The sequence below is a fragment of the Ranitomeya imitator genome, chromosome 8, assembly GCF_032444005.1.
Source record: "Ranitomeya imitator isolate aRanImi1 chromosome 8, aRanImi1.pri, whole genome shotgun sequence".
NCBI lineage: Eukaryota > Metazoa > Chordata > Amphibia > Anura > Dendrobatidae > Ranitomeya > Ranitomeya imitator.
Window position 1 is genome coordinate 205877061 of NC_091289.1, and position 19951 is coordinate 205897011.

At 62.9% G+C, this 19951-nt stretch overlaps 1 protein-coding gene across 1 annotated transcript; it reads left to right on the top strand.

Moving 5' to 3' along the window:
* Positions 1 to 235: 235 nt before the first annotated feature.
* Positions 236 to 16265, top strand: LOC138648163 (ribosome-binding protein 1-like). Its single transcript, XM_069737668.1, has 4 exons — positions 236 to 325; positions 11060 to 11668; positions 12049 to 12497; positions 16262 to 16265. The coding sequence occupies exons 1-4, from the start codon at positions 236 to 238 to the stop codon at positions 16263 to 16265; spliced, it is 1152 nt and encodes a 383-aa protein (XP_069593769.1).
* The last annotated feature ends 3686 nt before the right edge of the window (positions 16266 to 19951 follow it).

Here is a 19951-nt window from a genome sequence, read left to right on the forward strand (position 1 = left end):
AGGCCTCCGGTGCCGGAAGGGTTAACGCTGCTCTCCTGAAGCCCCGCGGGCAGACACCAGGGAGCAAACGCTGCACAGCCCGAGGCTCCGCCCCCCGGAGGCCCCGCCCACAGCTGTGTGACCCGTATCTGCCCCACACTGTGCCCTAGAGGGCCGCCTGCTACACTGCACCGAACACCCAGCAGTGAGGACGCTCACCTCAGGAGACTCCGACCGCCTCCCGAATCTCAGCACCATGAAGGAGGAAGAGAAAACGTATATTATCCTGCTGGGAGAAGAAGAGAGCGCCGGGGAAAAAGAGAGCGGCGCAGTAGAGAGCGGAGCAGTATGAGAGCGGAGCAGTATGAGAGCGCCGGGGAGAGAGCGCCGGGGAGAGAGCGGAGCGGTATGAGAGCACGGGGGAGAGAGCGGAGCAGTATGAGAGCACGGGGGAGAGAGCGGAGCAGTATGAGAGCACGGGGGAGAGAGCGGAGCAGTATGAGAGCGCCGGGGAGAGAGTGGAGCAGTATGAGAGCGCCAGGGAGAGAGCGGAGCAGCATGAGAGCGCCGGGGAGAGAGCGGAGCAGTATGAGAGCGCCAGGGAGAGAGCGGAGCAGTATGAGAGCACGGGGGAGAGAGCGGAGCAGTATGAGAGCACGGGGGAGAGAGCGGAGCAGTATGAGAGCACGGGGGAGAGAGCGGAGCAGTATGAGAGCACGGGGGAGAGAGCGGAGCAGTATGAGAGCGCCAGGGAGAGAGTGGAGCAGTATGAGAGCGCCAGGGAGAGAGCGGAGCAGTATGAGAGCGCCGGGGAGAGAGTGGAGCAGTATGAGAGCGCCAGGGAGAGAGCGGAGCAGTATGAGAGCACGGGGGAGAGAGCGGAGCAGTATGAGAGCACGGGGGAGAGAGCGGAGCAGTATGAGAGCACGGGGGAGAGAGCGGAGCAGTATGAGAGCGCCGGGGAGAGAGTGGAGCAGTATGAGAGCACGGGGGAGAGAGTGGAGCAGTATGAGAGCGCCGGGGAGAGAGTGGAGCAATATGAGAGCGCCGGGGAGAGAGTGGAGCAGTATGAGAGCACGGGGGAGAGAGTGGAGCAGTATGAGAGCACGGGGGAGAGAGCGGGGCAGTATGAGAGCACGGGGGAGAGAGCGGAGCAGTATGAGAGCACGGGGGAGAGAGCGGAGCAGTATGAGAGCGCCGGGGAGAGAGTGGAGCAGTATGAGAGCACGGGGGAGAGAGCGGAGCAGTATGAGAGCACGGGGGAGAGAGCGGAGCAGTATGAGAGCGCCGGGGAGAGAGTGGAGCAGTATGAGAGCACGGGGGAGAGAGTGGAGCAGTATGAGAGCGCCGGGGAGAGAGTGGAGCAGTATGAGAGCACGGGGGAGAGAGCGGAGCAGTATGAGAGCACGGGGGAGAGAGCGGAGCAGTATGAGAGCGCCGGGGAGAGAGTGGAGCAGTATGAGAGCACGGGGGAGAGAGTGGAGCAGTATGAGAGCGCCGGGGAGAGAGTGGAGCAGTATGAGAGCACGGGGGAGAGAGCGGAGCAGTATGAGAGCGCCGGGGAGAGAGCGGAGCAGTATGAGAGCACGGGGGAGAGAGCGGAGCAGTATGAGAGCGCCGGGGAGAGAGTGGAGCAGTATGAGAGCACGGGGGAGAGAGCGGAGCAGTATGAGAGCGCCGGGGAGAGAGCGGAGCAGTATGAGAGCACGGGGGAGAGAGCGGAGCAGTATGAGAGCGCCGGGGAGAGAGTGGAGCAGTATGAGAGCGCCGGGGAGAGAGCGGAGCAGTATGAGAGCACCGGGGAGAGAGCGGAGCAGTATGAGAGCGCCAGGGAGAGAGCGGAGCAGTATGAGAGCGGAGCAGTATGAGAGCACCGGGGAGAGAGCGGAGCAGTATGAGAGCGGAGCAGTATGAGAGCGCGGGGGAGAGAGCGGAGCAGTATGAGAGCACGGGGGAGAGAGCGGAGCGGTATAAGAGCGGAGCAGTATGAGAGCGCGGGGGAGAGAGCGGAGCGGTATGAGAGCACCGGGGAGAGAGCGGAGCAGTATGAGAGCACGGGGGAGAGAGCGGAGCGGTATAAGAGCGGAGCAGTATGAGAGCGCGGGGGAGAGAGCGGAGCGGTATAAGAGCGGAGCGGTATGAGAGCACCGGGGAGAGAGCGGAGCAGTATGAGAGCACGGGGGAGAGAGCGGAGCGGTATAAGAGCGGAGCGGTATGAGAGCACCGGGGAGAGAGCGGAGCAGTATGAGAGCACGGGGGAGAGAGCGGAGCGGTATAAGAGCGGAGCAGTATGAGAGCGCGGGGGAGAGAGCGGAGCGGTATAAGAGCGGAGCGGTATGAGAGCACCGGGGAGAGAGCGGAGCAGTATGAGAGCACGGGGGAGAGAGCGGAGCGGTATAAGAGCGGAGCAGTATGAGAGCGCGGGGGAGAGAGCGGAGCAGTATGAGAGCACGGGGGAGAGAGCGGAGCGGTATAAGAGCGGAGCAGTATGAGAGCGCGGGGGAGAGAGCGGAGCGGTATAAGAGCGGAGCGGTATGAGAGCACCGGGGAGAGAGCGGAGCAGTATGAGAGCACGGGGGAGAGAGCGGAGCGGTATAAGAGCGGAGCAGTATGAGAGCGCGTGGGAGAGAGCGGAGCGGTATAAGAGCGGAGCGGTATGAGAGCACCGGGGAGAGAGCGGAGCAGTATGAGAGCGGAGCAGTATGAGAGCGCCAGGGAGAGAGCGGAGCGGTATGAGAGCGCCGGGGAGAGAGTGGAGCAGTATGAGAGCACGGGGGAGAGAGCGGAGCAGTATGAGAGCACGGGGGAGAGAGCGGAGCAGTATGAGAGCGCCGGGGAGAGAGTGGAGCAGTATGAGAGCACGGGGGAGAGAGTGGAGCAGTATGAGAGCGCCGGGGAGAGAGTGGAGCAATATGAGAGCGCCGGGGAGAGAGTGGAGCAGTATGAGAGCACGGGGGAGAGAGCGGAGCAGTATGAGAGCACGGGGGAGAGAGCGGAGCAGTATGAGAGCACGGGGGAGAGAGCGGAGCAGTATGAGAGCGCCGGGGAGAGAGTGGAGCAGTATGAGAGCACGGGGGAGAGAGCGGAGCAGTATGAGAGCACGGGGGAGAGAGCGGAGCAGTATGAGAGCGCCGGGGAGAGAGTGGAGCAGTATGAGAGCACGGGGGAGAGAGTGGAGCAGTATGAGAGCGCCGGGGAGAGAGTGGAGCAGTATGAGAGCACGGGGGAGAGAGCGGAGCAGTATGAGAGCACGGGGGAGAGAGCGGAGCAGTATGAGAGCGCCGGGGAGAGAGTGGAGCAGTATGAGAGCACGGGGGAGAGAGTGGAGCAGTATGAGAGCGCCGGGGAGAGAGTGGAGCAGTATGAGAGCACGGGGGAGAGAGCGGAGCAGTATGAGAGCGCCGGGGAGAGAGCGGAGCAGTATGAGAGCACGGGGGAGAGAGCGGAGCAGTATGAGAGCGCCGGGGAGAGAGTGGAGCAGTATGAGAGCACGGGGGAGAGAGCGGAGCAGTATGAGAGCGCCGGGGAGAGAGCGGAGCAGTATGAGAGCACGGGGGAGAGAGCGGAGCAGTATGAGAGCGCCGGGGAGAGAGTGGAGCAGTATGAGAGCGCCGGGGAGAGAGCGGAGCAGTATGAGAGCACCGGGGAGAGAGCGGAGCAGTATGAGAGCGCCAGGGAGAGAGCGGAGCAGTATGAGAGCGGAGCAGTATGAGAGCACCGGGGAGAGAGCGGAGCAGTATGAGAGCGGAGCAGTATGAGAGCGCGGGGGAGAGAGCGGAGCAGTATGAGAGCACGGGGGAGAGAGCGGAGCGGTATAAGAGCGGAGCAGTATGAGAGCGCGGGGGAGAGAGCGGAGCGGTATGAGAGCACCGGGGAGAGAGCGGAGCAGTATGAGAGCACGGGGGAGAGAGCGGAGCGGTATAAGAGCGGAGCAGTATGAGAGCGCGGGGGAGAGAGCGGAGCGGTATAAGAGCGGAGCGGTATGAGAGCACCGGGGAGAGAGCGGAGCAGTATGAGAGCACGGGGGAGAGAGCGGAGCGGTATAAGAGCGGAGCGGTATGAGAGCACCGGGGAGAGAGCGGAGCAGTATGAGAGCACGGGGGAGAGAGCGGAGCGGTATAAGAGCGGAGCAGTATGAGAGCGCGGGGGAGAGAGCGGAGCGGTATAAGAGCGGAGCGGTATGAGAGCACCGGGGAGAGAGCGGAGCAGTATGAGAGCACGGGGGAGAGAGCGGAGCGGTATAAGAGCGGAGCAGTATGAGAGCGCGGGGGAGAGAGCGGAGCAGTATGAGAGCACGGGGGAGAGAGCGGAGCGGTATAAGAGCGGAGCAGTATGAGAGCGCGGGGGAGAGAGCGGAGCGGTATAAGAGCGGAGCGGTATGAGAGCACCGGGGAGAGAGCGGAGCAGTATGAGAGCACGGGGGAGAGAGCGGAGCGGTATAAGAGCGGAGCAGTATGAGAGCGCGTGGGAGAGAGCGGAGCGGTATAAGAGCGGAGCGGTATGAGAGCACCGGGGAGAGAGCGGAGCAGTATGAGAGCGGAGCAGTATGAGAGCGCGGGGGAGAGAGCGGAGCAGTATGAGAGCGCGGGGGAGAGAGCGCCGGGGAGAGAGCGGAGCGGTATGAGAGCACCGGGGAGAGAGCGCCGGGGAGAGAGCGGAGCGGTATGAGAGCACCGGGGAGAGAGCGGAGCAGTATGAGAGCGGAGCAGTATGAGAGCGCGGGGGAGAGAGCGGAGCAGTATGAGAGCGCGGGGGAGAGAGCGGAGCAGTATGAGAGCGCGGGGGAGAGAGCGGAGCAGTATGAGAGCGCGGGGGAGAGAGCGGAGCAGTATGAGAGCGCGGGGGAGAGAGCAGAGCAGTATGAGAGCGCGGGGGAGAGAGCGGAGCAGTATGAGAGCGCGGGGGAGAGAGCAGAGCAGTATGAGAGCGCGGGGGAGAGAGCGGAGCAGTATGAGAGCGCGGGGGAGAGAGCGGAGCAGTATGAGAGCGCCGGGGAGAGAGCGGAGCAGTATGAGAGCGCGGGGGAGAGAGCGGAGCAGTATGAGAGCGCGGGGGAGAGAGCGGAGCAGTATGAGAGCACCGGGGAGAGAGCAAAGCAGTATGAGAGCACCGGGGAGAGAGCGGAGCAGTATGAGAGCACCGGGGAGAGAGCGCCGGGGAGAGAGCGGAGCGGTATGAGAGCGCCGGGGAGAGAGCGGAGCGGTATGAGAGCGCCGGGGAGAGAGCGGAGCGGTATGAGAGCACCGGGGAGAGAGCGGAGCAGTATGAGAGCGGAGCAGTATGAGAGCGCGGGGGAGAGAGCGGAGCAGTATGAGAGCGCGGGGGAGAGAGCGGAGCAGTATGAGAGCACCGGGGAGAGAGCGGAGCAGTATGAGAGCGCCGGGGAGAGAGCGGAGCAGTATGAGAGCACCGGGGAGAGAGCGGAGCAGTATGAGAGCACCGGGGAGAGAGCGCCAAGGAGAGAGCGGAGCGGTATGAGAGCACCGGGGAGAGAGCGGAGCAGTATGAGAGCGGAGCAGTATGAGAGCGCGGGGGAGAGAGCGGAGCAGTATGAGAGCGCGGGGGAGAGAGCGGAGCAGTATGAGAGCGCGGGGGAGAGAGCGGAGCAGTATGAGAGCGCGGGGGAGAGAGCGGAGCAGTATGAGAGCGCGGGGGAGAGAGCGGAGCAGTATGAGAGCGCGGGGGAGAGAGCGGAGCAGTATGAGAGCGCGGGGGAGAGAGCGGAGCAGTATGAGAGCGCGGGGGAGAGAGCGGAGCAGTATGAGAGCACCGGGGAGAGAGCGGAGCAGTATGAGAGCACCGGGGAGAGAGCGCCGGGGAGAGAGCGGAGCGGTATGAGAGCACCGGGGAGAGAGCGGAGCAGTATGAGAGCGGAGCAGTATGAGAGCACCGGGGAGAGAGCGCCGGGGAGAGAGCGGAGCGGTATGAGAGCGCCGGGGAGAGAGCGGAGCGGTATGAGAGCACCGGGGAGAGAGCGGAGCAGTATGAGAGCGCCGGGGAGAGAGCGGAGCAGTATGAGAGCACCGGGGAGAGAGCGGAGCAGTATGAGAGCGCCGGGGAGAGAGCGCAGCAGTATGAGAGCGGAGCAGTATGAGAGCGCGGGGGAGAGAGCGGAGCAGTATGAGAGCACCGGGGAGAGAGCGGAGCAGTATGAGAGCACCGGGGAGAGAGCGGAGAAGTATGAGAGCGCCGGGGAGAGAGCGGAGCAGTATGAGAGCGGAGCAGTATGAGAGCGCCGGGGAGAGAGCGGAGCGGTATGAGAGCGCCGGGGAGAGAGCAGAGCAGTATGAGAGCACCGGGGAGAGAGCGGAGCAGTATGAGAGCACCGGGGAGAGAGCGGAGCAGTATGAGAGCGCCGGGGAGAGAGCGGGGCAGTATGAGAGCGGAGCAGTATGAGAGCGCGGGGGAGAGAGCGGAGCAGTATGAGAGCACCGGGGAGAGAGCGGAGCAGTATGAGAGCGCCGGGGAGAGAGCGGAGCAGTATGAGAGCGCCGGGGAGAGAGCGGAGCGGTATGAGAGCGCCGGGGAGAGAGCGGAGCAGTATGAGAGCACGGGGGAGAGAACGGAGCGGTATGAGAGCACCGGGGAGAGAGCGGAGCAGTATGAGAGCGCCGGGGAGAGAGCGGAGCAGTATGAGAGCGCCGGGGAGAGAGCGGAGCGGTATGAGAGCGCCGGGGAGAGAGCGGAGCAGTATGAGAGCACGGGGGAGAGAGCGGAGCAGTATGAGAGCACCGGGGAGAGAGCGGAGCAGTATGAGAGCGCGGGGGAGAGCGGAGCAGTATGAGAGCACGGGGGAGAGAGCGGAGCAGTATGAGAGCGCAGGGGAGAGAGCGGAGCAGTATGAGAGCACGGGGGAGAGAGCGGAACAGTATGAGAGCGCGGGGGAGAGAGCGGAGCAGTATGAGAGCACCGGGGAGAGAGCGGAGCAGTATGAGAGCGCGGGGGAGAGAGCGGAGCAGTATGAGAGCACGGGGAGAGAGCGGAGCAGTATGAGAGCGCCAGGGAGAGAGCGGAGCAGTATGAGAGCGCGGGGGAGAGAGCGGAGCAGTATGAGAGCGCGGGGGAGAGAGCGGAGCAGTATGAGAGCGCGGGGGAGAGAGCGGAGCAGTATGAGAGCGCGGGGGAGAGAGCGGAGCAGTATGAGAGCGCGGGGGAGAGAGCGGAGCAGTATGAGAGCACGGGGGAGAGAGCGGAGCAGTATGAGAGCGCGGGGGAGAGAGCGGAACAGTATGAGAGCGCGGGGGAGAGACCGGAGCAGTATGAGAGCGCGGGGGAGAGAGCGGAGCAGTATGAGAGCACCGGGGAGAGAGCGGAGCAGTATGAGAGCACGGGGGAGAGAGCGGAGCAGTATGAGAGCGCGGGGGAGAGAGCGGAGCAGTATGAGAGCACGGGGGAGAGAGCGGAGCAGTATGTGAGCGGAGCAGTATGAGAGCTCCGGGGGAGAGAGCGGGGCAGTATGAGAGCGCGGGGGAGAGAGCGGAGCAGTATGAGAGCACGGGGGAGAGAGCGGAGCAGTATGAGAGCGCGGGGGAGAGAGCGGAGCAATATGAGAGCGCGGGGGAGAGAGCGGAGCAGTATGAGAGCGCGGGGGAGAGAGCGGAGCAGTATGAGAGCGCCGGGAGAGAGCGGAGCAGTATGAGAGCACGGGGGAGAGAGCGGAACAGTATGAGAGCGCCGGGGAGAGAGCGGAGCAGTATGAGAGCACGGGGGAGAGAGCGGAGCAGTATGAGAGCGCCGGGGAGAGAGCGGAGCAGTATGAGAGCGCAGGGGAGAGAGCGGAGCAGTATGAGAGCGCGGGGGAGAGAGCGGAGCAATATGAGAGCGCGGGGGAGAGAGCGGAGCAGTATGAGAGCGCGGGGGAGAGAGCGGAGCAGTATGAGAGCGCCGGGAGAGAGCGGAGCAGTATGAGAGCACGGGGGAGAGAGCGGAGCAGTATGAGAGCGCGGGGGAGAGAGCGGAGCAGTATGAGAGCACGGGGGAGAGAGCGGAGCAGTATGAGAGCGCCAGGGAGAGAGCGGAGCAGTATGAGAGCGCGGGGGAGAGAGCGGAGCAGTATGAGAGCACGGGGGAGAGAGCGGAGCAGTATGAGAGCGCGGGGGAGAGAGCGGAGCAGTATGAGAGCGCGGGGAAGAGAGCGGAGCAGTATGAGAGCACGGGGGAGAGAGCGGAGCAGTATGAGAGCGCCAGGGAGAGAGCGGAGCAGTATGAGAGCGCGGGGGAGAGAGCGGAGCAGTATGAGAGCGCCAGGGAGAGAGCGGAGCAGTATGAGAGCGACGGGGAGAGAGCGGAGCAGTATGACAGCGCCAGGGAGAGAGCGGAGCAGTATGAGAGCGGAGCAGTATGAGAGCGCGGGGGAGAGAGCGGAGCAGTAGGAGAGCGCGGGGGAGAGAGCGGAGCAGTATGAGAGCGCCAGGGAGAGAGCGGAGCAGTATGAGAGCGCGGGGGAGAGAGCGGAGCAGTATGAGAGCGCCAGGGAGAGAGCGGAGCAGTATGAGAGCGACGGGGAGAGAGCGGAGCAGTATGAGAGCGCCAGGGAGAGAGCGGAGCAGTATGAGAGCGGAGCAGTATGAGAGCGGAGCAGTATGAGAGCGCGGGGGAGAGAGCGGAGCAGTATGAGAGCGCCAGGGAGAGAGCGGAGCAGCATGAGAGCGCCGGGGAGAGAGCGGAGCAGTATGAGAGCGACGGGGAGAGAGCGGAGCAGTATGAGAGCGGAGCAGTATGAGAGCGGAGCAGTATGAGAGCGCGGGGAGAGAGCGGAGCAGTATGAGAGCGCGGGGAGAGAGCGGAGCAGTATGAGAGCGCCGGGGAGAGAGCGGAGCAGTATGAGAGCGCCAGGGAGAGAGCGGAGCAGTATGAGAGCGGAGCAGTATGAGAGCGGAGCAGTATGAGAGCGCGGGGGAGAGAGCGGAGCAGTATGAGAGCGCCAGGGAGAGAGCGGAGCAGCATGAGAGCGCCGGGGAGAGAGCGGAGCAGTATGAGAGCGACGGGGAGAGAGCGGAGCAGTATGAGAGCGGAGCAGTATGAGAGCGGAGCAGTATGAGAGCGCGGGGAGAGAGCGGAGCAGTATGAGAGCGCCGGGGAGAGAGCGGAGCAGTATGAGAGCGCGGGGGAGAGAGCGGAGCAGTATGAGAGCGCCAGGGAGAGAGCGGAGCAGTATGAGAGCGACGGGGAGAGCGGAGCAGTATGAGAGCGGAGCAGTATGAGAGCGGAGCAGTATGAGAGCGTGGGGGAGAGAGCGGAGCAGTATGAGAGCGCGGGGGAGAGAGCAGAGCAGTATGAGAGCGAAGCAGTATGAGAGCGGAGCAGTATGAGAGCGCGGGGAGAGAGCGGAGCAGTATGAGAGCGGCAGGGAGAGAGCGGAGCAGTATGAGAGCGCCGGGGAGAGAGCGGAGCAGTATGAGAGCGCGGGGGAGAGAGCGGAGCAGTATGAGAGCGCCAGGGAGAGAGCGGCGCAGTAGAGAGCGGCGCAGTATGACAGCGCCAGGGAGAGAGCGGAGCAGTAGAGAGCGCGGGGGAGAGAGCGGCGCGGTATGAGAGCTCCGGGGAGAGAGCAGAGCAGTATGAGAGCTCCGGGGAGAGAGCGGAGCAGTATGAGAGCGACGGGGAGAGAGCGGAGCAGTATGAGAGCGGAGCAGTATGAGAGCGGAGCAGTATGAGAGCGCGGGGAGAGAGCGGAGCAGTATGAGAGCGCCGGGGAGAGAGCGGAGCAGTATGAGAGCGCGGGGGAGAGAGCGAAGCAGTATGAGAGCGCCAGGGAGAGAGCGGAGCAGTATGAGAGCGACGGGGAGAGAGCGGAGCAGTATGAGAGCGGAGCAGTATGAGAGCGGAGCAGTATGAGAGCGCGGGGGAGAGAGCGGAGCAGTATGAGAGCGCCAGGGAGAGAGCGGAGCAGTATGAGAGCGCGGGGGAGAGAGCGGAGCAGTATGAGAGCGCCAGGGAGAGAGCGGCGCAGTAGAGAGCGGCGCAGTATGACAGCGCCAGGGAGAGAGCGGAGCAGTAGAGAGCGCGGGGGAGAGAGCGGCGTGGTATGAGAGCGACGGGGAGAGAGCGGAGCAGTATGAGAGCTCCGGGGAGAGAGCGGAGCAGTATGAGAGCGACGGGGAGAGAGCGGCGCGGTATGAGAGCACCGGGGAGAGAGCGGCGCGGTATGAGAGCTCCGGGGAGAGAGCGGAGCAGTATGAGAGCGACGGGGAGAGAGCGGAGCAGTATGTGAGCTCCGGGGAGAGAGCGGAGCAGTATGAGAGCTCCGGGGAGAGAGCGGAGCAGTATGAGAGCGCGGGGGAGAGAGCGGAGCAGTATGAGAGCGCGGGGAGAGAGCGGAGCAGTATGAGAGCGCCAGGGAGAGAGCGGAGCAGTATGAGAGCGCGAGGGAGAGAGCGGAGCAGTATGAGAGCGCGGGGAGAGAGCGGAGCAGTATGAGAGCGACGGGGAGAGAGCGGAGCAGTATGAGAGCGGAGCAGTATGAGAGCAGAGCAGTATGAGAGCAGAGCAGTATGAGAGCAGAGCAGTATGAGAGCGCGGGGGAGAGAGCGGAGCAGTATGAGAGCGCGGGGGAGAGAGCGGAGCAGTATGAGAGCGGAGCAGTATGAGAGCGCGGGGGAGAGAGCGGAGCAGTATGAGAGCGCGGGGGAGAGAGCGGAGCAGTATGAGAGCGGCAGGGAGAGAGCGGAGCAGTATGAGAGCGCCGGGGAGAGAGCGGAGCAGTATGAGAGCGCGGGGGAGAGAGCGGAGCAGTATGAGAGCGCCAGGGAGAGAGCGGCGCGGTATGAGAGCGACGGGGAGAGAGCGGAGCTGTATGAGAGCTCCGGGGAGAGAGCGGAGCAGTATGAGAGCGACGGGGAGAGAGCGGCGCGGTATGAGAGCGCCGGGGAGAGAGCGGCGCAGTATGAGAGCGGAGCAGTATGAGAGCAGAGCAGTATGAGAGCGCGCGGGAGAGAGCGGAGCAGTATGAGAGCGGAGCAGTATGAGAGCGCGGGGGAGAGAGCGGAGCAGTATGAGAGCGCGGGGGAGAGAGCGGAGCAGTATGAGAGCGCGGGGGAGAGAGCGGAGCAGTATGAGAGCGGCAGGGAGAGCGGAGCAGTATGAGAGCGCCGGGGAGAGAGCGGAGCAGTATGAGAGCGCGGGGGAGAGAGCGGAGCAGTATGAGAGCGCCAGGGAGAGAGCGGCGCGGTATGAGAGCGACGGGGAGAGAGCGGAGCTGTATGAGAGCTCCGGGGAGAGAGCGGAGCAGTATGAGAGCGACGGGGAGAGAGCGGCGCGGTATGAGAGCGCCGGGGAGAGAGCGGCGCGGTATGAGAGCTCCGGGGAGAGAGCGGAGCAGTATGAGAGCGACGGGGAGAGAGCGGAGCAGTATGAGAGCGACGGGGAGAGAGCGGAGCAGTATGAGAGCTCCGGGGAGAGAGCGGCGTGGTATGAGAGCGCCGGGGAGAGAGCGGAGCGGTATGAGAGCTCCGGGGAGAGAGCGGCGCGGTATGAGAGCGACGGGGAGAGAGCGGAGCAGTATGAGAGCTCCGGGGAGAGAGCGGTGCGGTATGAGAGTGCCGGGGAGAGAGCGGAGCGGTATGAGAGCGACGGGGAGAGAGCGGAGCAGTATGAGAGCGCCGGGGAAAGAGCGGCGCAGTATCAGAGCGCCGGGGAGAGAGCGGAGCAGTATGAGAGCGCCAGGGAGAGAGCGGAGCAGTATGAGAGCGCCAGGGAGAGAGCGGAGCAGTATGAGAGCGCCGGGGAGAGAGCGGAGCAGTATGAGAGCGCGGGGGAGAGAGCGGAGCAGTATGAGAGCGCGGGGAGAGAGCGGAGCAGTATGAGAGCGCCAGGGAGAGAGCGGAGCAGTATGAGAGCGACGGGGAGAGAGCGGAGCAGTATGAGAGCGGAGCAGTATGAGAGCGCGGGGGAGAGAGTGGAGCAGTATGAGAGCGCGGGGGAGAGAGCGGAGTAGTATGAGAGCGCGGGGGAGAGAGCGGAGCAGTATGAGAGCGGCAGGGAGAGAGCGGAGCAGTATGAGAGCGCCGGGGAGAGAGCGGAGCAGTATGAGAGCGCGGGGGAGAGAGCGGAGCAGTATGAGAGCACCAGGGAGAGAGCGGCGCAGTAGAGAGCGGCGCAGTATCACAGCGCCAGGGAGAGAGCGGAGCAGTAGAGAGCGCGGGGGAGAGAGCGGCGCGGTATGAGAGCGACGGGGAGAGAGCGGAGCAGTATGAGAGCTCCGGGGAGAGAGCGGAGCAGTATGAGAGCGACGGGGAGAGAGCGGCGCGGTATGAGAGCGCCGGGGAGAGAGCGGCGCGGTATGAGAGCTCCGGGGAGAGAGCGGAGCAGTATGAGAGCGACGGGGAGAGAGCGAAGCAGTATGAGAGCGACGGGGAGAGAGCGGAGCAGTATGAGAGCTCCGGGGAGAGAGCGGCGCGGTATGAGAGCGCCGGGGAGAGAGCGGAGCAGTATGAGAGCTCCGGGGAGAGAGCGGCGCGGTATGAGAGCGACGGGGAGAGAGCGGAGCAGTATGAGAGCTCCGGGGAGAGAGCGGCGCGGTATGAGAGCGCCGGGGAGAGAGCAGAGCAGTATGAGAGCGCCAGGGAGAGAGCGGAGCAGTATGAGAGCGACGGGGAGAGAGCGGAGCAGTATGAGAGCTCCGGGGAGAGAGCGGCGCAGTATGTGAGCGCGGGGGAGAGAGCGGAGCAGTATGTGAGCGCCAGGAAGAGAGCGGAGTGGTATGAGAGCGCCGGGGAGAGAGCAGAGCAGTATGAGAGCGCCAGGGAGAGAGCGGAGCAGTATGAGAGCGACGGGGAGAGAGCGGAGCAGTATGAGAGCTCCGGGGAGAGAGCGGCACAGTATGAGAGCGCCGGGGAGAGAGCGGCGCAGTATGTGAGCGCGGGGGAGAGAGCGGAGCAGTATGTGAGCGCCAGGAAGAGAGCGGAGTGGTATATGAGCGCCAGGAAGAGGGGGGTGCGGTATGTGAGTACGGGGTAAAGGGCGGAGCGGTATGTGTCCACGGGGGAGAGGGCGGCGCGGTATGCGAGTGTGGGGAGAGAGCGGCGCGTTATGTGAGCTCGGGGGAGAGCGTCGCGGTATGTGAGCGCCAGGAAGAGAGCGGCGCAGTGCGTGAGCACCGGGGAGAAAGCGGAGTGGTATGTGAGCGCCAGGAAGAGAGCGGAGTGGTATGTGAGTGCCAGGAAGAGAGCGGCGCAGTATGTGAGCACCGGGGAGAGATCGAAGTGGTATGTGAGCGCCAGGAAGAGAGCGAAGTGGTATGTGAGCGCCAGGAAGAGAGCGGTGTGGTATGTGAGTGCGGGGGAAAGGGCGGAGTGGTATGTGAGCACCGGGGAGAATTGCGCGGTATGTGAGCGCGGGGGAGAGGGCGGCGCGCTATGTGAGTGCTGGGGAGAGAGCGGCGCGGTATGTGAGCGCCGGGGAAAGGGCGGCGCAGTATGTGAGCGCGGGGGAGAGAGCGGCGCGGTATGTGAGTGCCAGGAAGAGGGCGGAGCAGTATGTGAGCGCGGGGGAGAGAGCAGCGCGGTATGTGAGCGCGGGGGAGAGAACGGCACGGTATGTGAGTATCTTGTGTGTGTATCAATATGTGTACACTGCACAGTACTTTTCTCCCATCCTGTGTATATATGTATAGGAAAAGCGTCAGTGCAGAATACAATACGCACATGGCGACTCAAAAATCCAATAATCAAAAATTAGGAGACACACGAGTCAAAACTGTCATTTTATTCATATATATATGTACGCAGGTACTTGGATCTAGCTGCGCTCTGGCTTCTCCCTGGTGGCCGTCCTGGGTCGCGTGTTGTGGGCGTGATGTCTGCTCGCTCACGTGACCTTGGCGTGCAGGCCGGGTATGAGGACCTAGCTGCGCTGGGTAACTTAACTATTTGATTCTTTTGTGTGACTATTTGTACGCTTGAAGCATGTGGTGTTCCATGTAATGTGAATGTGGCCACTGTGAATATACTCTTTTCTATTGGGATCACCACAGGCTTTAGGCCATACAGCCCTTATGTGAGCAGCACTTGTAGGTTGATATTTATTATCGAATATATTATTGTTCTATACTCATTAGGGCCCTGTCCTGGATTAATGGGTGACTTGGATGTACCCTCAGATTTAGTTGCTATGCACTTTATAGTTCTTTTTTTGATTACTATATACTTGTAAGTTTGATTATTTAATAAAAACTATTTTTTGATTATATATTGTGGCCATTTTTGATTACTGTGTATATATGTGTATACAGTTGTGCTCAAAAGTTTACATACCCCGGCAGAATTTTTGCTTTCTTAGCCTTTTTTCAGAGAATATGAATGATAACACCAAAGCGTTTCCTCCTCTCCTGGTTAGTGGCTGGGTGAAGCCATTTATTGTCACTACTGTGTTTTCTCTTGTCTCAATAATGGGAATATGCTATGTTTGAGTATCTACGGAAAAGTGCCATGGCCTTCAGACACGTGCTGTGGGCCTTTCCGACCCCCCTCTTCCCACTGTGCCTGTGTGTAACCCAGAACTCCTCATTTCTCTTCTCCCTCAAGAATTTATTTGGCTCTATGCTGCGGGCAGACAAGTCTCCCTTCCCTACTTATTCCCCCCTCCCACCTGGTACTGGTTAAAACTGGTACAGAAAGCATGAGCTTCTATTGTTCTTTCAAGGTTATGTATATTGGCATCGATCAGGGCTAGAGATATAAGAATTTTTTATTCCTGATGTCCATCGATGGATCTATAACTCCCTGTAATTGCTAGAAGCTAAACCCGAGTGCAGAGTGCGGGCTTCTCTGTAAGCCGGTTATGTAAGTACGCTGTGTTTACACTTAAAAGAATCGCCCCGACGTGGTGCACCTCCTGATCCTGGTGTCTTTCGTATACAAGATTCATACAGCAAGATAGGTAGAAAAATGGTTGCCATAACACTAAGTAAAAGGGGAGGTTTCAGCCTCTAAGTGAGGTCACCACAGGGGGAGTGCCTGGGTTTAGGCTAGGAAATAAGTGAGGGAAGCAAGCAGTCTTCATGTGTGGGGTCTAGCTGCTATACAGGGGTGATGCATCTGGATATATGCTTGGTCTTCCCCACAGCACACAGTCAGCCATAAGATATGATGACATAACGAAATGTAAGTGATTTTTCACCGTTAATTCCATTTTATTTGTAATTGTATTGTACATATACTTGTCTTCTTTATAATATCTTTTTATACCTCTGTAGACACTGCCTACCCTTTTTTGGAGTAAAATATAAAATCACTAGCTTTGTCTCTCCTTGCTCTATAACGTACGGTCGTGTCCTCTGAAGTGAATTACGCTACTAATCTGGGTTGGCTCCGGACCTGTTACTATGTAGGAAATTGGAGCTGGTGGCAGCGGATATGTCCTGTGCATTTGGGAGGCTGGAGGCTTTGTAGCGACTGTGGCGTTGATAATTATTGTTCCTGCCTGAGTGGGAGTAGTTATATCATGCTCACTGCAGTGTGCCCATTAGCCAGTACAACGTAAGGCAGCCTTTCTGGTGGCTAATTATCCTAGGTGCAGTACCTGTCTGACCTGATGGTAAAGGGGGCGCCAGGGAGCTGCAAGGTCCAAAGCGGAACTGGGAAGTGGGATATAGATAAATCCCCTCCAGAAAGAACCAGGGGCAACCAAACAACCCCGGTTCATGACAAATTGGTGTGAGTAGTGGGGATGATAAAGGTATCCTCCCCATGAACCGAGACATCTTAATAAATCATAATGACAACCTAAAACATCCGAATAACCCTGATCAAAAGTTCACATCTTAATACCGTGTATTCCCCCTCTAACATCAATGACAGCTTGACGTCTTTTGTGGTCGTTGTGGATGAGGTTCTTTATTTTCTCAGATGGTAAAGCTGCCCACTCTTCTTGGCAAAAAGCCTCCAGTTCCTGTAAATTACTGGGCTGTCTAGCATGAACTGTGCGCTTGAGATCTCCCCAGAATGGCTCAATGATATTGAGGTCAGGAGACTCAGATGGCCACTCCAGAACCTTCACTTTGTCCTGCTGTAGCCAATGACAGGTTGACTTGGCTTTGTGTTTTGGATTGTTGTCATGTTTCCTTTAACTTTGACCAAGTTTCCTGTGCCCTTGTAGCTCACACATCCCCAAAACATCAGCGATCCTCCTCCATGCTTTACAGTAGGAATGGTGTTCCTTTCATCATAGGCCTTGCATAACGTTTATGGTTGTGGCCAAAAAGTTCAGTTTTGGTCTCATCACTGCAAATTACCTTGTTCCAGAAGCTCTGAGATTTGTCTCTGTGCTGTTTTGTGTATTGTAGGTGAGATACTTTGTGGCATTCGCACAGTAATAGCTTTCTTCTGGTGACTCAACCATGCAGTCCATTTTTCTTCAAGTGCCTCCTTATCGCGGAATATGTTGGCGCTATATAAATAAAATTATTATTATTAGGGCACTCAGGAGCGGAGCGTGCGGCTACATGTATTCCTATGCGGGTATGAGCCCTAACTGTGCGTCTAGAGGCGGCCACACGCTGGTTTCCAGCATTTATTACCTCTAGCAGCCATTCACACCCGCTTGTGTCCACGTCTGTGCGTGTCATCCGGCCACGATCACCGGGGTGAGGACTTCTGATCAGGGTCAGTAGGATTTATAAAGAGAAGACACAATAAATGGCTTCACCCAACCACTGACCAGGAGAGGAGGAAACGTGAAAAAAGGCCAAGAAAGCAAATAATCTGCCGGGGTGTGGAAACTTTTGAGCACAACTGTATGTACATATATACCCTGCACAGTGCGTGTGTGTATGGAAGTCCGGGGGGCACAGGGGTGGGTGTATGGGGTGTATGGGTGACTTGTGCACTGCTGGGGTCCCGCCATCTTTCGGTCCTCGCCTGCAGCCGTCCCCACTCGCTGTCAGGGCCGCGGCTACAGACGATGCGCCGGATAAAAGCTGAGACGCCAAACAAACACTTGACCAAGCCGCCGGCTGCTGACCGCTGTACTGGGGCCTGGAGATAAGGGGCCGCCGCGCCCTCCTCAGTCACCTTGGGATTCCTTTCTGCAGATATTCCCTTATGACATCAGAGCTGCCCCTCCCCCGCTGCCTCCTCTGCTCCCCCGCTGCCTCCTCTGCTCCCCCACCCCCCACTGCCTCCTCTGCTCCCCCGCTGCCTCCTCTGCTCCCCCGCTGCCTCCTCTGCTCCCCCGCTGCCTCCTCTGCTCCCCCACCCCCCGCTGCCTCCTCTGCTCCCCCGCTGCCTCCTCTGCTCCCCCGCTGCCTCCCCTGCTCCCCCACCCCCCGCTGCCTCCTCTGCTCCCCCACCCCCCACTGCCTCCCCTGCTCCCCCGCTGCCTCCTCTGCTCCCCCGCTGCCTCCTCTGCTCCCCCACCCCCCGCTGCCTCCTCTGCTCCCCCACCCCCCGCTGCCTCCCCTGCTCCCCCGCTGCCTCCCCTGCTCCCCCGCTGCCTCCCCTGCTCCCCCGCTGCCTCCCCTGCTCCCCCGCTGCCTCCTCTGCTCCCCCGCTGCCTCCCCTGCTCCCCCGCTGCCTCCTCTGCTCCCCCGCTGCCTCCCCCGCTCCCCCGCTGCCTCCCCCGCTCCCCCGCTGTCTCCTCTGCTCCCCCACTGCCTCCTCTGCTCCCCCACCCCCCGCTGCCTCCTCTGCTCCCCCGCTGCCTCCTCTGCCTCCCCCGCTCCCCCGCTGCCTCCCCTGCTCCCCCGCTGCCTCCTCTGCTCTCCCGCTGCCTCCTCTGCTCCCCCACTGCCTCCTCTGCTCCCCCACCCCCCGCTGCCTCCACTGCTCCCCCGCTGCCTCCTCTGCCTCCCCCGCTCCCCCGCTGCCTCCCCTGCTCCCCCGCTGCCTCCTCTGCTCTCCCGCTGCCTCCCCTGCTCCCCCGCTGTCTCCCCTGCTCCCCCGCTGCCTCCTCTGCTCCCCCGCTGCCTCCCCCGCTGCCTCCCCTGCTCCCCCGCTGTCTCGTCTGCTCCCCCGCTGCCTCCACTGCTCCCCCGCTGCCTCCTCTGCTCCCCCACCCCCCGCTGCCTCCTCTGCTCCCCTGCTGCCTCCCCCGCTGCCTCCGCTGCTCCCCCACCCCCCGCTGCCTCCTCTGCTCCCCCACCCCCCGCTGCCTCCTCTGCTCCCCCGCTGCCTCCTCTGCTCCCCCGCTGCCTCCCCTGCTCCCCCGCTGCCTCCGTCGCTCCCCCGCTGCCTCTGTCGCTCCCCCGCTGCCTCCGTCGCTCCCCCGCTGCCTCCTCTGCTCCCCCGCTGCCTCCTCTGCTCCCCCGCTGCCTCCTCTGCTCCCCCACCCCCCGCTGCCTCCTCTGCTCCCCCGCTGCCTCCGTCGCTCCCCCGCTGCCTCCCCTGCTCCCCCACTGCCTCCTCTGCTCCCCCACCCCCCGCTGCCTCCTCTGCTCCCCCGCTGCCTCCGTCGCTCCCCCGCTGCCTCCTCTGCTCCCCCACTGCCTCCTCTACTCCCCCACCCCCCGCTGCCTCCTCTGCTCCCCCGCTCCCCCGCTGCCTCCTCTGCTCCCCCGCTGCCTCCTCTGCTCCCCCGCTGCCTCCCCCGCTCCCCCGCTCTCCCGCTGCCTCCCCCGCTGTCTCCCCTGCTCCCCCGCTGCCTCCCCTGCTCCCCCGCTGCCTCCTCTGCTCCCCCGCTGCCTCCCCCGCTCCCCCGCTGCCTCCCCCGCTGCCTCCCCTGCTCCCCCGCTGTCTCCTCTGCTCCCCCGCTGCCTCCACTGCTCCCCCGCTGCTCCCCCACCCCCCGCTGCCTCCTCTGCTCCCCCGCTCCCCCGCTGCCTCCCCCGCTCCCCCGCTGCCTCCTCTGCTCCCCCGCTGCCTCCTCTGCTCCCCCACCCCCCGCTGCCTCCGCTGCTCCCCCACCCCCCGCTGCCTCCTCTGCTCCCCCACTGCCTCCCCCGCTGCCTCCTCTGCTCCCCCGCTGCCTCCTCTGCTCCCCCACCCCCCGCTGCCTCCGCTGCTCCCCCACCCCCCGCTGCCTCCTCTGCTCCCCCGCTGCCTCCGTCGCTCCCCCGCTGCCTCCCCTGCTCCCCCGCTGCCTCCTCTGCTCCCCCGCTGCCTCCTCTGCTCCCCCGCTGCCTCCGTCGCTCCCCCGCTGCCTCCTCTGCTCCCCCGCTGCCTCCTCTGCTCCCCCGCTGCCTCCTCTGCTCCCCCACCCCCCGCTGCCTCCTCTGCTCCCCCACCCCCCGCTGCCTCCTCTGCTCCCCCACCCCCCGCTGCCTCCTCTGCTCCCCCGCTGCCTCCGTCGCTCCCCCGCTGCCTCCCCTGCTCCCCCGCTGCCTCCCCCGCTGCCTCCTCTGCTCCCCCCTGCTGCCTCCTCTGCTCCCCCGCTGCCTCCTCTGCTCCCCCGCTGCCTCCTCTGCTCCCCCGCTGCCTCCGTCGCTCCCCCGCTGCCTCCTCTGCTCCCCCGCTGCCTCCTCTGCTCCCCCGCTGCCTCCTCTGCTCCCCCGCTGCCTCCTCTGCTCCCCCGCTGCCTCCTCTGCTCCCCCGCTGCCTCCTCTGCTCCCCCACCCCCCGCTGCCTCCTCTGCTCCCCCACCCCCCGCTGCCTCCTCTGCTCCCCCACCCCCCGCTGCCTCCTCTGCTCCCCCGCTGCCTCCGTCGCTCCCCCGCTGCCTCCCCTGCTCCCCCGCTGCCTCCCCTGCTCCCCCGCTGCCTCCGCTGCTCCCCCGCTGCCTCCTCTGCTCCCCCCTGCTGCCTCCTCTGCTCCCCCGCTGCCTCCTCTGCTCCCCCGCTGCCTCCTCTGCTCCCCCGCTGCCTCCGTCGCTCCCCCGCTGCCTCCTCTGCTCCCCCGCTGCCTCCTCTCCCCCGCTGCCTCCGCCGCCCCCTCTCCCCCGCTGCCTCCGCCGCCCCCTCTCCCCCGCTGCCTCCTCTGCTCCCCTGCTGCCTCCTCTGCTCCCCCGCTGCCTCCTCTGCTCCCCCGCTGCCTCCTCTGCTCCCCCGCTGCCTCCTCTGCTCCCCCCGCTGCCTCCTCTGCTCCCCCCGCTGCCTCCTCTG